A 12,273-nucleotide genomic window follows, 5' to 3' on the forward strand; every position below is an offset into this window, starting at 1 on the left:
TTAACTACACGGAGGTGTGCCGCGCCCGATATGTGTTATCCTGTGTATCAAAAATATTGCTGGTCTGCAAAGTACATATATATATATATGCTGATAATTGGTAAACGTTAATCTGATGTCCCCACCACGTCAGCCCGGGTGCCCTCCCGTTAAGACCAATACAGGCACGAATACACAGTTGAACGCCGACCAACTTCTTGTCATTATTTTGACGAGGGGGCTGAGGTTATGTAAGGACCATCCCTCATTCTCGGCAGCACCCATGTATTACACTGGAAGTCCACAGCAGTCCGTTGGTCGAAAATCTTACAAAGGGACAATCGTGTAGCAAGGAATGTCTAACAATACAAGCCCAGGTTCACGAAACTTTTTACATTCAATGAAGTGTTTAAGTCGGTAGTTTTTCTTTGCCTGAGTACAACATGGAGCGTTTCTTCAAAAACTGCAAAGAACTTAATGTATATTGTAAAGATGGGCGATGAAATTTTTGGAATCTTTCTGCAGTAACTGACATGTCCAACATATGTAAGATTTTACTAGAACTCATCATGACGTAAACATCGGGAAACTGAACTGAAAAATAGCATCATGACAAATGAAGACCATATTTCAGCTACATGTATATCAAATATCCAACATATGAAAAAGTGAGTTTGTCGTCAGTACAGTCTTTGATTTGTTCTCAGTTGCTCCCCTTAGCTGGACATCCTCTTCTTTTTTGCTCGTCTTCGAAGAAAGCATTCGAGCAGGAGGAGTAGACCAGCGGATATCTGAAGGCCTCCCGTCAACGGAAACATGGCGTCATACTTCCCCGAAAAATCCTTGATCAGTCCTGAAAGTAAGAAGATAGTATATTTAATTCCAACACACCTGCTGTTTTCTTCACCTGGGAAGCATAGACGAGACAACATTACGCTTTATGCATATTGACATCATCCCAAAAATTAAACTCTGCGGGCCAAGTTTTATTTTTCTAAATATAAGGACTTTAGGTCATAACTGTTGTCTGTTCCAACAAAAATTGAAAAATAAAATCACACACCGTTGTCAAAAAGGAAAAGTACAGTTCTGATATTTAAATAAAACATTCTCAACAATCGAAAGCTTGCCATCGCTGTTGCTTTTACATTAGAATCGACCATTTCCACACTGGGACTGGTGGGGGTATGGTTATATATGAAGGGGTTACACTTTGGTGGATTTGGCGAGGAATTAAGTGAAGCAATCAACTAGCTAACAAAGTTTTGGAGAAATACGGGTGTGTTAGAATAAACAGTTATTATATGTGCGGTAACATGACTCTCATTTATGTCTGCCTGAAAAACATACAGTGGGTGAAATGTTTGCCACAACTCTGACCTTTACATTAGAATTGACCATTTCCACACTCGCGCTTGTTGGAGACAGTTTATTTAAGGTGGAAATCAACAATCGAACAACATTTTGCTGAAATACGAGTGTGTTAGAGTAAACAGTTCTGACATGTGCTGTAACATGACTCGCATATATGCCTGAAAACGGATTTGTGAAAACTGTTCGTTCTTCCGGACCAAGTTTCATGGAAATTTCATCATAACTGTGGGAGGGGATGTGTTGACAAGGACTTTCTGCCAGTTCCCATTCTATGTTTAAACGGCAATAACTCTGGAAATAATGAACTGAGGCAACCCAAATAGCACATGCACATCCTTACATGGTCTATGTCATGCTTGCCAAGTTTCATGAAAATACATTCTAAACTATATGAGCATATGCGATAAAGGCAAAGAAAACACTAAAGTGTTAAAAATATATATCAGATGAAAAACCATTAAACACAATCCAGGGAAATTAAAATTTTTCCACCTGAGGAAATTGGTTTTGTAACATCAGATTCCATATTTTTTGCTTGACCTGATTCGTTACAAGGTCCAATCAGCAAATGTATTCATAGATTCATATGTAAATGCATTGAGAAAGATGAAATCTATTAGCTTATGTGTGTTAAGTGATAAACACTCGCCCTTATATGGTCTGAAGATACCATCGTAGGATCCAGTTTCAAAAGTTTTTAACTCGGTTTAAAAGTCGTACTTAACAATTTTTCAGTCACATGACGACGAGGAGTATTCGATGTGTGAACATACATTGTGTTTTCTTGTGGCAGTGCGAGTCCATGCCGCCAAAGGGCTCCCGGTACTAAAGTATCATGCCGCAGACAGCAGACATGACACCCCACCAAGTCACATTGTACTGACACCAAGCTAACCAGTCCTGTTTCTTTGCTTTAGCGTCTATGTACAGAGCGCCAAGCGAGACAGCAGCGAGTACCATTTTGGGGTATTTGGTATGACCCGACCCGGGTTTGATCCTGGGTCTCCCGACTTGGAGGCGGAGGCTCTAACCATTAGGCCTCATAAGCGATCTAAATGTCGCATACATACATACATCTGACATAAATTTACGTTAGTGGTTTTTTTTTTGCCTTTTACAAAGATATGGTTATGGACAGACAGTTCGCTACATTCTCCCTCAATATATGCTGGAAGCGGGGGTGGGGAAGGGGTGGAGGGAGAGAGATAACAAAGCCAGTTTACTGACTGCAGAATCAACAGTATACCCATCACAGCATTCAGCACTCACCAAACAGTGGCGGGGATATGGACGCCACAATCCCATGAAAAGCCAGCAGCATGGCAAAGCCTTTCGGGAAGGTTTCCAATCCAATGATTTCCACAATCACCGGCATCACTAAGATCAAGCTGACGTTGATAAATCCGCCAATTAGTATAACCAATGGCAAAATTGTGTAGATAGAAGACGCCAATGGTACAAAAGAAAATGCCGTTCCGCTGATGAAACAGGCTATCGCCATGACATACTGGGACTGTAATACTTTACGGTCGGATAGCTGGCCGGCTGACAACCTTCCAATCATATCCGCACAGCCAAATACGGACAAAAACATAGCGGACTGATCACGCGAGAAACCGAGAGACTTAGACATGACGAAAAGGTAATTTTGCTGGCAAACCAGCATGCTGAGTGAAAGCATGCTGGCTGCTAGAACCAAGCTGTACTCAGCGTTCAGCAAAAGTTCAAGAGGGTACATTTCTCGCATAAAACGTACCACGGCCTGAAAACATGTCCGTCTTGGTGCAGCTTGGTCTGGATAAGCGTGTGGAAACAACGGTCAGTGAGACATCCTGGCTGTCGTGCGCACTTTCGTCCTTGTGGGTAAGCGGCTGAAGTTCATAGCTATTTGTCTCCAAAACGTTTGTGTTTGCTTTTGAAACATTCTTCCACTCCATTTCCACATCGGCTTCATCGGACACTTCTTCCAAATCCTTTATTGTTAAAGGTTTCACGCCATCTTTGTTTATCACCTGGCTAACGTCAGTTTTACCTGTCATGATAATAGCATCAGGCAATTCTTTTTTACCTTCATTTACAATATTTACAGAGAGCACTTCCGTGTTTGTAGCCCTCTCATTCATTTCCACTTCATCATCTGCTTTGGATGAACTGAAATGTTTCTTTATACTTTCATCTTTTTTGGTAATTTCAATGCTGTCTGCTTTACTGATTTTTCCAGTCAAATTGCAATTGTCAGTTTCAATTTCACTTTCGTTTTTGTTTAACGTAATGGAGCTAAGGTTAATGGGCTTCATTATCAGCCCGGTCAACAAAGTGTGCAATATAATTCCCCCAAAGATCAGCAGCGCCCCCTGGACGGAGTAAGTCTCGATCAGATGGACCATGATCAAAGGGACAACAATCTGCCCCAGACACCCCACACTGCTGGTAACCGTGATGGCACGTGCGCGGCGCCGGTTAAAGTATCGGCCCATCATTACGTTGGAGGGTCCTACAATCAATGATGTGCCCATACCTGTCAAAGATAAATAAATAGGCCGGATGAATGGGTGGGTAGGTTTGTCGCTGATTAATTGAGGGACGCATGATCTGATTGATTGGTTTGGTATAGCAATGATGACAAGAGAAGGTTTTGTTTTCAGCTTAAATCTCCTTCCCATGGATCATAAGTGAGCAGTCACCCAGAAGGGGAGAGCTCGTCATCCTTGAAACCAAGTGAGTGAGTGAGTGTTTAGGGTTGAACGTCGTACTTAACAATTTTTCAGTCATATGGCGAAGAACCAGTCCTTAGAGCGCTTCACTGAGACGACGTACCGAAGGCAAGCAAGTGGCCCCACCCGAGCGTTTATACTGATACCGGACAACCAGTCGTTGCACTATCCCCTTAATGCTGAACGCCAAGCGGGGAACCGACAACTTCCACTTTTAAAGTTTTAGGGGCGACCCGATCCACGGCTGACCATAGATCTACCGCCTCTGAAGCGAATGCTCTAGCAACTCAGCCATCGTGGCCGGCCATTAAAGTCGAGTGAAGGATTTAGGTTATATTTACCTCTGTCAAAGAAAGATTTACTTTTGGGGGCCGCTTTCACTTTTCTGTCTGTCCGGCGGTTAAAAGTTTGTGTTCAGGCCGGCCATGGACTGAAGGACTAATCCATTACAGGTGATTCGGATAGGGAAATGGATCCAGACATTTTTTAAAAGGATTCTTTACCTCAAACACATAGACAGTGCTGCAGATTAAGTAGCGTGAGAATTCCAACCTTGTTCTGAGGCAGAGCAATGCAAACTATTCATTTGATTGTTTCCTCACGCCATATTCAAGAATTTTCGTTTACATGCACAATGGCGGCCAGTACATTATGGGTGGATTAATCTGGAATAAACCACCGTTGGCAAGTTATACTGCTGAACTTTTATCTTCTATCTGACACATGTCATACTGGACAAAGGCAAGTGGTTTCGAGTGTAAAGACAACACGATGGGCATTGTCGACCGCCTAAGTTTTATTATATAGACGGGGACAGATTTTAAAAAAAATTCAGGTTTTGATATAAGTTAAAACCGGAATTTTAAATCCAAGGCAAATTTTCAGAGGACAGACTTTACATTATTTTAATGTATTTGTGTATTAAATGTGGCGATTAGAAGCATTTTCAATCATTCTAGAGCAAGGGACATTGGTGAAGAAATCTTTTATATTGTATTCCCGCATGAACAAGGATTCTGCTTGTGGATTTGTTGTTTCCTTGTGCTATTTATTAAATGTGATGAAAACACACCACTTGGAGTAATAATAGACCAGTGATGTGTAACAAGGAAATTGCAATTGAAATCACTCCATTATGTTTTTACCTAATTCTGCTTAAGCCATGGTGATAGGGGGCGTGTCCATGTATGTTGTTACTTTCGAAGCATTAAGATGAACAGTCAGAATAAAACCTTGAGTGAGGAAAATTGACAAGACACCGGATTTCATCGGTTACGTGTGACAATTTGCCAGATATCACACTGTCAACACTGCTCTGATTTTACTCTCTGTACTGTAGTGCTGTACTGTTTTAAGATAAATCGGTCAAAACTGTAAATTCTGGTACTATAAATTCTGTATTACGCTGAAGTTTTACGTTTTTACACTCGCTTTGTGGAATTTGGCCTGGTATTATTTGCTTACACAATATGCTGACAACTCGACTGGTAAATGCTGGCAGAACAGAGAAACTCACCAGGCATCATTCCTATACTGAAGATAAGAAATTGTAAACTCGTGGCAAAGTAGGATAGGACGAATCCTGCTGTGACAGTTATCGCCCCTGCCATGATGACGACACGCTCCGTTAGGCGCTGTGAGAGTATTGTTGCTGCGGGACCTTGATACATATGAAAAGGAAAGCGAAACTGAAAATATGGTGACTTTGCTGATAAAACTACACATAGTAGGGTTCAGCAATAGTATAACTGATTGGATCCCATTCTGGAACTGTGTTACTGTGAATTACTACGAAGCGACCTGTCCTTCCCAGCGCCTACGACAAAATGACCATACAAGGTTGAATCGACATTGACCACAGGCTGAACAAATTGTGGAGCTTATGCACTACAATGTTGACTACTGTCATATCAGTGAATTATTCCTGAGTACGGCCAAAAACACCAAACAAAGGAATGCACAAATAAATATTATTAATTTTGCTATATGTCCATTACGGTTGACGGCTAGTGTGCCGATTTTACTAAGTAAATAAGGGTGTGACGGCAATGGTGGGTTATATGTCTGAATGAAAGCAGAACGTGTAAAACTCTTGGTTGACGTACCAATGACTATAAGGCAGACAGATCGAACACCAGGAACAAGGGAGGTAAGTGATGCTGTCTGATCAAACTGCTCCAGCACAGCGGAGAAGACGACACCAAAGCTGCGGAAAAAGCCACCGATGGTGAAATAAAACATCGCCATTCCTGAAAAGAGAACACAATTCAAAGTACATTTAAGGAAATTTGTGTTTTGAGTACTCTTGTGAACAATTGGTCCTCATTTTCATTAGTAGCTCTACTACCATAATATTTGAAGGCCACTGATCTAATTCTCAAATTCTGCAAAACTTTTTATAGCCTCTTGCCCCGGGATAAGTGGAGTACGGCTGTGACACAGATTTTCTATGTCACATCCCTAAACTATCACGATGATCTGTAGACTGGTGACTGTGCATAAACTAGCTACATCAGAGGATATAGACGATAATATAATAATATCAGAGCAAATATCATCAAACGTGTTACTATTTCTGTTCATCTAATCATCTATAATGGTGTCAAAGTAAGTTGAACTTGTCCGTCAATTCACATCTTCAAAAGCCAACAAATAACATTGTCATTCATGCAGAGGAAGGCTGTTATATCATACTCACCAATCGCAACTAGCCACGCCCATCCCCTGTCTACATCCGGGTGTTTGGAGTGGACAGAGTTATTGCCCATCTCGTTTTCTGTGAGATTCTCGCCATCCACATCTTTCTTCTGCGAGTGATTATCGGCCATGATGGCGTTCAATTGAATCTGCTGTTTAGATCCAATACACGCAACAGAGAATGAAAAAATGCAAAATTAAAATTCTGAAATTCACTTTGAAAAACTGCATCTCCAAAGTGTGACTAAATTAACCTACCCCATCAGGCGCGTGTACAATTTTCGAAAGGCTGACTTTCCTCATCTAAAACAGCTTCTTTCATCAGTGTGCTGGAACTCTCTCATAGACAACACAGACGTTAATGGAAGTGTGTCAAATTTTTGTGACATTCTGTATGCGTCAATCTCTTACTCTGTTCGAAGTGTTCTAATTCAGGGGCGCAAGTTTCCACCTTGGTTTGATCAAGATTAACTAGCCGTGCTTACAGATAAGTAGGCTAACAGTGTTATAACATGTACAAAAAAGATAAAAGTGACATTAATTATTCTAATTTCGCTGTTCTGCGAAAAACATTCAAAAAGTTAAAACGGGAAAAATATAAGGAATATATTTCAAATGTTGAGTCAGAAACGGAAAACAACCCGAAACGATTCTGGGGTTTCGTGTAAGCCAAGCAATCAAAGGGCTCAATTCCGGGCTCTGTCAAGTATGAAAATATTGAGGCAAATGATATCAACTCAGTCACAGAGTCGTTTAACGATTTTTTCTATAGTGTTTTTACCAGATCCCAAACAACGGAAATGCCTCTGCTCTCTGATCAATGTGATGACATAATGGGCAATGCTACTGTCAATGCCTATGATATATCCTGTTCACTGAATTCTGTAAAAATCCATAAGGCCCGTGGATATGACAATATTTCAGGTCTTCCCTTGAAAGAGTCTGCAGAGGAACTGGCCCTTCCCTTAAGCCAAATTTTCAATGCATCTGTTAAAAATGGGTGCTTCCCAACAGATTTTAAGAGAGCTAACGTGATTCCAGTTTTCAAAAAAGGCGACCGGACTGACGTTACTAATTATCGCCCTATGTCTTTGTTACCACTCTTCAGTAAAATTTTTGAAAAGGCTGTATATGAAACACTGTTTCAACATGTTCGAAACAAAATAGCCTAAAATCAACATGGATTTTTTGTAACCGTGACACACTTACCAACCTAACCTGTTATGTTGATGGTATCACTAAGGCTTATGACGCAAAACTGCAGACCGATGCTGTGTACCTAGACCTATGTAAAGCTTTCGACAGCGTCTCTCATGATATGCTGATACATAAACTGAAGCATTATGGCTACCAAGGCCCACTGTTCAAATGGCTGCGCTCCTATCTTGAAGGCCGTTCGCAACGAGTTGTCCTACAGGGCGCAGAATCTTCATGGAAGCCGATATTATCCGGGGTACCGCAAGAGTCTTTGATTGGTCCGCTACTGTCTATTTTATATGTAAACGACATGTCTTTTTGTGTTAGGCACTATAAATTGTCACTGTATGCAGATGACATAAAAAATTTACAAACAAGTGCATTCCGCGCAATAGTGTGAGCTATTACAGGATGACCTTGCAAAACAAACTGGTGTTTAGCTTGGCAGCTTAAGTTAAACGCTGACAAGTGTTGTGTCATATCATTCACGAATAAGACCAACAAAATTATATCCAATTATAGCATAGACGGACATGCACTTGAAAGAGTTGAGACTGTGAAATATCTTGGGATAACATTAACCAGTAATCTGAATTTTAGAGTACATGTCACCAATACCGATAGAAAAGGTTATAAAATGCTTGGTTTTCTCAAGCGATCATGCATTTCTTTTACATAAACAAAGTCACTTATACCCCTGTACAGATCTTTAGTTCGCTTCAACTTGGAGTATGGATCAATTATATGGTCCCCCACCCAAAAATATCTCTCAGACAAGTTAGAGTCCGTTCAAAACTACTATCTGATCGGCGAAGAGCTGCCGATTTAAAGTTCTTACACAAATGTGTTCACTCTATCGTTCAATCGCCTCACCTAGTAGAGCAGGTCAACTTTAATTTTCCTGCCCGGGCCTTACGACAAACGGTAACTTTCTGGCCTGCGTCAACTAGAATAAACGCTCGAAAACATTCTTTTTCCCTCGAACTATGGATATCTGTAATGACCTGAGTTCTAATCATTCCATAGAAATTTTTTTCTTCACAACAATCTTTTAGAAGGTCAGTTCACTCGATTCTTTTTTAACGGTTTTTCTGTGATTAACATATTTCATGATCTTAACTTCTGGTTATAATGGTTTACAATGCTTATTTTTTTATGAAATTTCCACAAGAATAGTTTTATATATTTACCTATGTTTACACGTAGGTTTATAACATTTCTATACCAAGAATGACATCATATGTTTACCTGTGTTTACACTATCTTTGTACAAAAATGTATTTTATATTTACCTAGCTCTAGATATGTGTATTATACGCTTGTGTTACTCTGTATGTATCCCTGTTATCAGGCCTGTAAATGGGCTCCTGGAGGCAGAGGAGAGAGCGGAGAAGTACATAGTCTTTCAGATGGCATTAATTTGGGCACACCAGGGTCAATTAATTTGGGGACCTCAGGACCACATTATATAAACGCTGGCTGACGACGAATCGGAAACGGGTTTCGGCGTTGTAACCACTTAGGCATCGGAGCTAATAATGTACTACTATACATTATTTATTGAAAATAAAATAGAAATTTTTATGCCTTTATTTACATATCATTATCATCTATCATTTATATTTATTAATATACTATTGCACTTTAGTCATACACATATATTTGAGTGTGCTTCTTTATATTTAATCACATGAACAGCTCTCAAAAAACCTTAATCGTAAATACATTACAGAATTAGACCAGAAAAAAACTGAAGTGGTAGTGCCACCATGAACAGCACGCATAAACCAGTAGCTATAATAATTTAAAGAGCAGTGCTATTTTCCCAAGAAAACAGATGTAGAGATACGTAAATGAAGACTCAAGCACAAGCCTTTGTAAAACTTCACACTGACATTTTTATCTGGTGGGTAAATAACTGGCCACATCGCACAACGTTGCTCAAATAAATGTGAGACCATGGTTAAACCACGGCAAACGCTCCAACAGCGGCTTGTCATGTGTGTACACAAGGCTGATGAAGTAATCCAACAGCGGCCTGGGAGAGAAATATTGTACATGGCGTTAGATATTGTGTGCAGCTCTTTCAGTTTTCTATATTTCTGAGTCGAAAAGAGTGTATGGAAATTTGATACAGAATCCATCTTTAGTCAATTTCGGTGACGAATGAAAACTTCTAACACGTGGTTGGCGGCTTCGAACATATTGATTTCCCACTTTTATTAATAACGAAATTAAAGTGAAGTTCACATTCCTCAAATCTTGAGGCTGGCCATCAGGTAATATAGCAAATATTTTCAGATTTTTAGGCACAACATATTCTACTGAAGAGACAGCAGTCCCCGCTATTTTGATACTAATTTTAATAAATTGGATGTGTCTATTTACTTAGTCAAAAACTGACTACGGTACACTTATTTATTTATTTGATTGATGTTTACGCCGTACTCAACAGCAATCTTAATAAATTCTTATTTTGCATGATTTGTACGCCAATTTCTTGTTGCAGCCTCTTCAGCTAAAATTTATTGATTTATTTATTTGATTGGTGTTTTACACCGTAATCAATAATGTTTCACTCTTCAGCTAAAAAAGGATATACTTAATATATTATTATGTGGACCGTCGCCGAATGGTATCTGAGTTATACATTGATCGAGTCTACATTTTTTTTTTCATTTCTTAGAATGTTCACATTCAATGGACAATAACATCTGAGAAGTAGGAAACCTGTAAATGGTCGTGTGTTTCCCCCGGCGTCTACCCTGTTTCCTCTCACCATAATGCTAACCTCCGTCGTATAAGTGAAATATTCTTAAGTACGGCGTAAAACACCCATCAAATAATTCAAAGAAATAGAAGTAGGAAATTTAGAAGTAGTTATCACAGTAAATAGTTAACGTAAGAGCAAGGGATAGTTTCAGGCTGAAATTGCTGCTCATTTTGGAGAAAGAATTAATTTGTACAATAAACATGCTGAGATATGTAGTGATTATCATGTTGATCACGATGACTTATTATCATGTTGATCATGATGACATATTATCATGTTGGTTTTGTCCGCTGTCTGGGTTGAATGAAACTACCGACTATGAAATATACGCGTTATGTGCTGCCGTGAGCAATGCTGGTATTGATGAAAATGTATAGATCACCAGTCTATAAATGATCAAAATCGAACCACAAATCTGTGTGCCAGTAGCGTGTGTATATAGATTAGCCCTATATGTCGCTGACTTTCCCCGAATACCTTAACACGGATACCGTCGTAGCCATAAAACATTAAAGCAAAGACAGGGTCGTGGATACACTACAATCGGTTGGCCTATAAACACAGATATAGTACACCTGACTGACTGATTTGGTTGATTGATTGCTTCACTGATTGGATTTCTGTTAACACTGATCCTTTTACAGAAGCGCGGCATATCATTAAATCGGCGATCATTGTCATCATCACTGACTGATTTTTCAATGATTGATTTTTACGCATCGAACGGCTTACCTGTGGGTGTACTTATGACTGATCCATGTCTCATGTAAGCCTAACTAACTGGGTCTCAATTCCTGTACATGAAGTCACGTTGACGTTGCTGATGCAATTCGGTCGCACAATACGCAAAGACACCCCTCCCTCCACACCTCAATTCTTACAATGGCAGTGAATCATATAGCCCGGTGATAATATTATCTATGATGACCTTATCTGACCACATCAGCTGATCAACTTGACCTAATTGTAGGTCTGTCGCAATCACGAGTTATTTTGGGAATCACGTGCGATAATGTGGGTCAGACTCGGATATGAAGAATCATTGCGGTATGCATGACGCATCCCACGTGTGTCGAAACTTCACAGAATACCGGGCCTGATCGCCGTGAGACCATTGAAGTGGCATCCTCCAATCATTGTGCTTCTGTTACTGTTTACAGTCGCGAGTCTTGCCAAGCTCTTCACAGATGGCGGGATTTTTCCCGGTACTAGAGGCTTTATACGCATCCATCTTTATTGCATCGGTAGGATGCTTTGTGATCAGTTGTGTCAAAATAGAAGCGCGTCAGGTTCTATTCCACCTGCATGGAGTTATTCACGGCCTCGGAGTTTGATATTTGATTTGGATATTACGCCGGGAACATCGACTGTCATCCCATCTTCAATGAAAAATACAGCAACTTGCGAATGGCCGTGGGTTTCCCCCGGGCTCTAACCGGTTTCCATCCACCATATTGCTGGCCGCCGTCGTATAAGTGAAATATTCTTGAGTACGGCGTAAAACACCAATCAAATAAATAAATAAAAAATAAATAAATC

At 40.1% G+C, this 12,273-nt stretch overlaps 1 protein-coding gene across 1 annotated transcript; it reads right to left on the reverse strand.

The window, feature by feature from the left end:
- Positions 1–451: 451 nt before the first annotated feature.
- LOC135479666 (monocarboxylate transporter 5-like) lies at positions 452–11,569 on the reverse strand. Its single transcript, XM_064759561.1, has 6 exons — positions 11,467–11,569; positions 6,766–6,916; positions 6,173–6,316; positions 5,584–5,727; positions 3,110–3,871; positions 452–832 (listed from the first exon to the last, which is right to left on the reverse strand). The coding sequence occupies exons 2-6, from the start codon at positions 6,893–6,895 to the stop codon at positions 696–698; spliced, it is 1,317 nt and encodes a 438-aa protein (XP_064615631.1). The 5' UTR covers positions 6,896–6,916; positions 11,467–11,569; the 3' UTR covers positions 452–695.
- Between the last annotated feature and the right edge of the window lie 704 nt (positions 11,570–12,273).

Source organism: Liolophura sinensis, chromosome 12 (assembly GCF_032854445.1).
Source record: "Liolophura sinensis isolate JHLJ2023 chromosome 12, CUHK_Ljap_v2, whole genome shotgun sequence".
Classification (NCBI taxonomy): Eukaryota; Metazoa; Mollusca; class Polyplacophora; order Chitonida; family Chitonidae; genus Liolophura; species Liolophura sinensis.

Bases quoted from the DNA above. Each gene is read 5' to 3' on its own strand.
- LOC135479666 (XM_064759561.1), bottom strand. From the start codon at position 6,895: ATGGCCGATAATCACTCGCAGAAGAAAGATGTGGATGGCGAGAATCTC. The intron at 6,317-6,765 runs GTGAGTATGATA...TTCTCTTTTCAG, and splicing joins GGCGTGGCTAGTTGCGATTG to GAATGGCGATGTTTTATTTC. The intron at 833-3,109 runs GTACGTTTTATG...TCTTACTTTCAG, and splicing joins GGACATGTTTTCAGGCCGTG to GACTGATCAAGGATTTTTCG.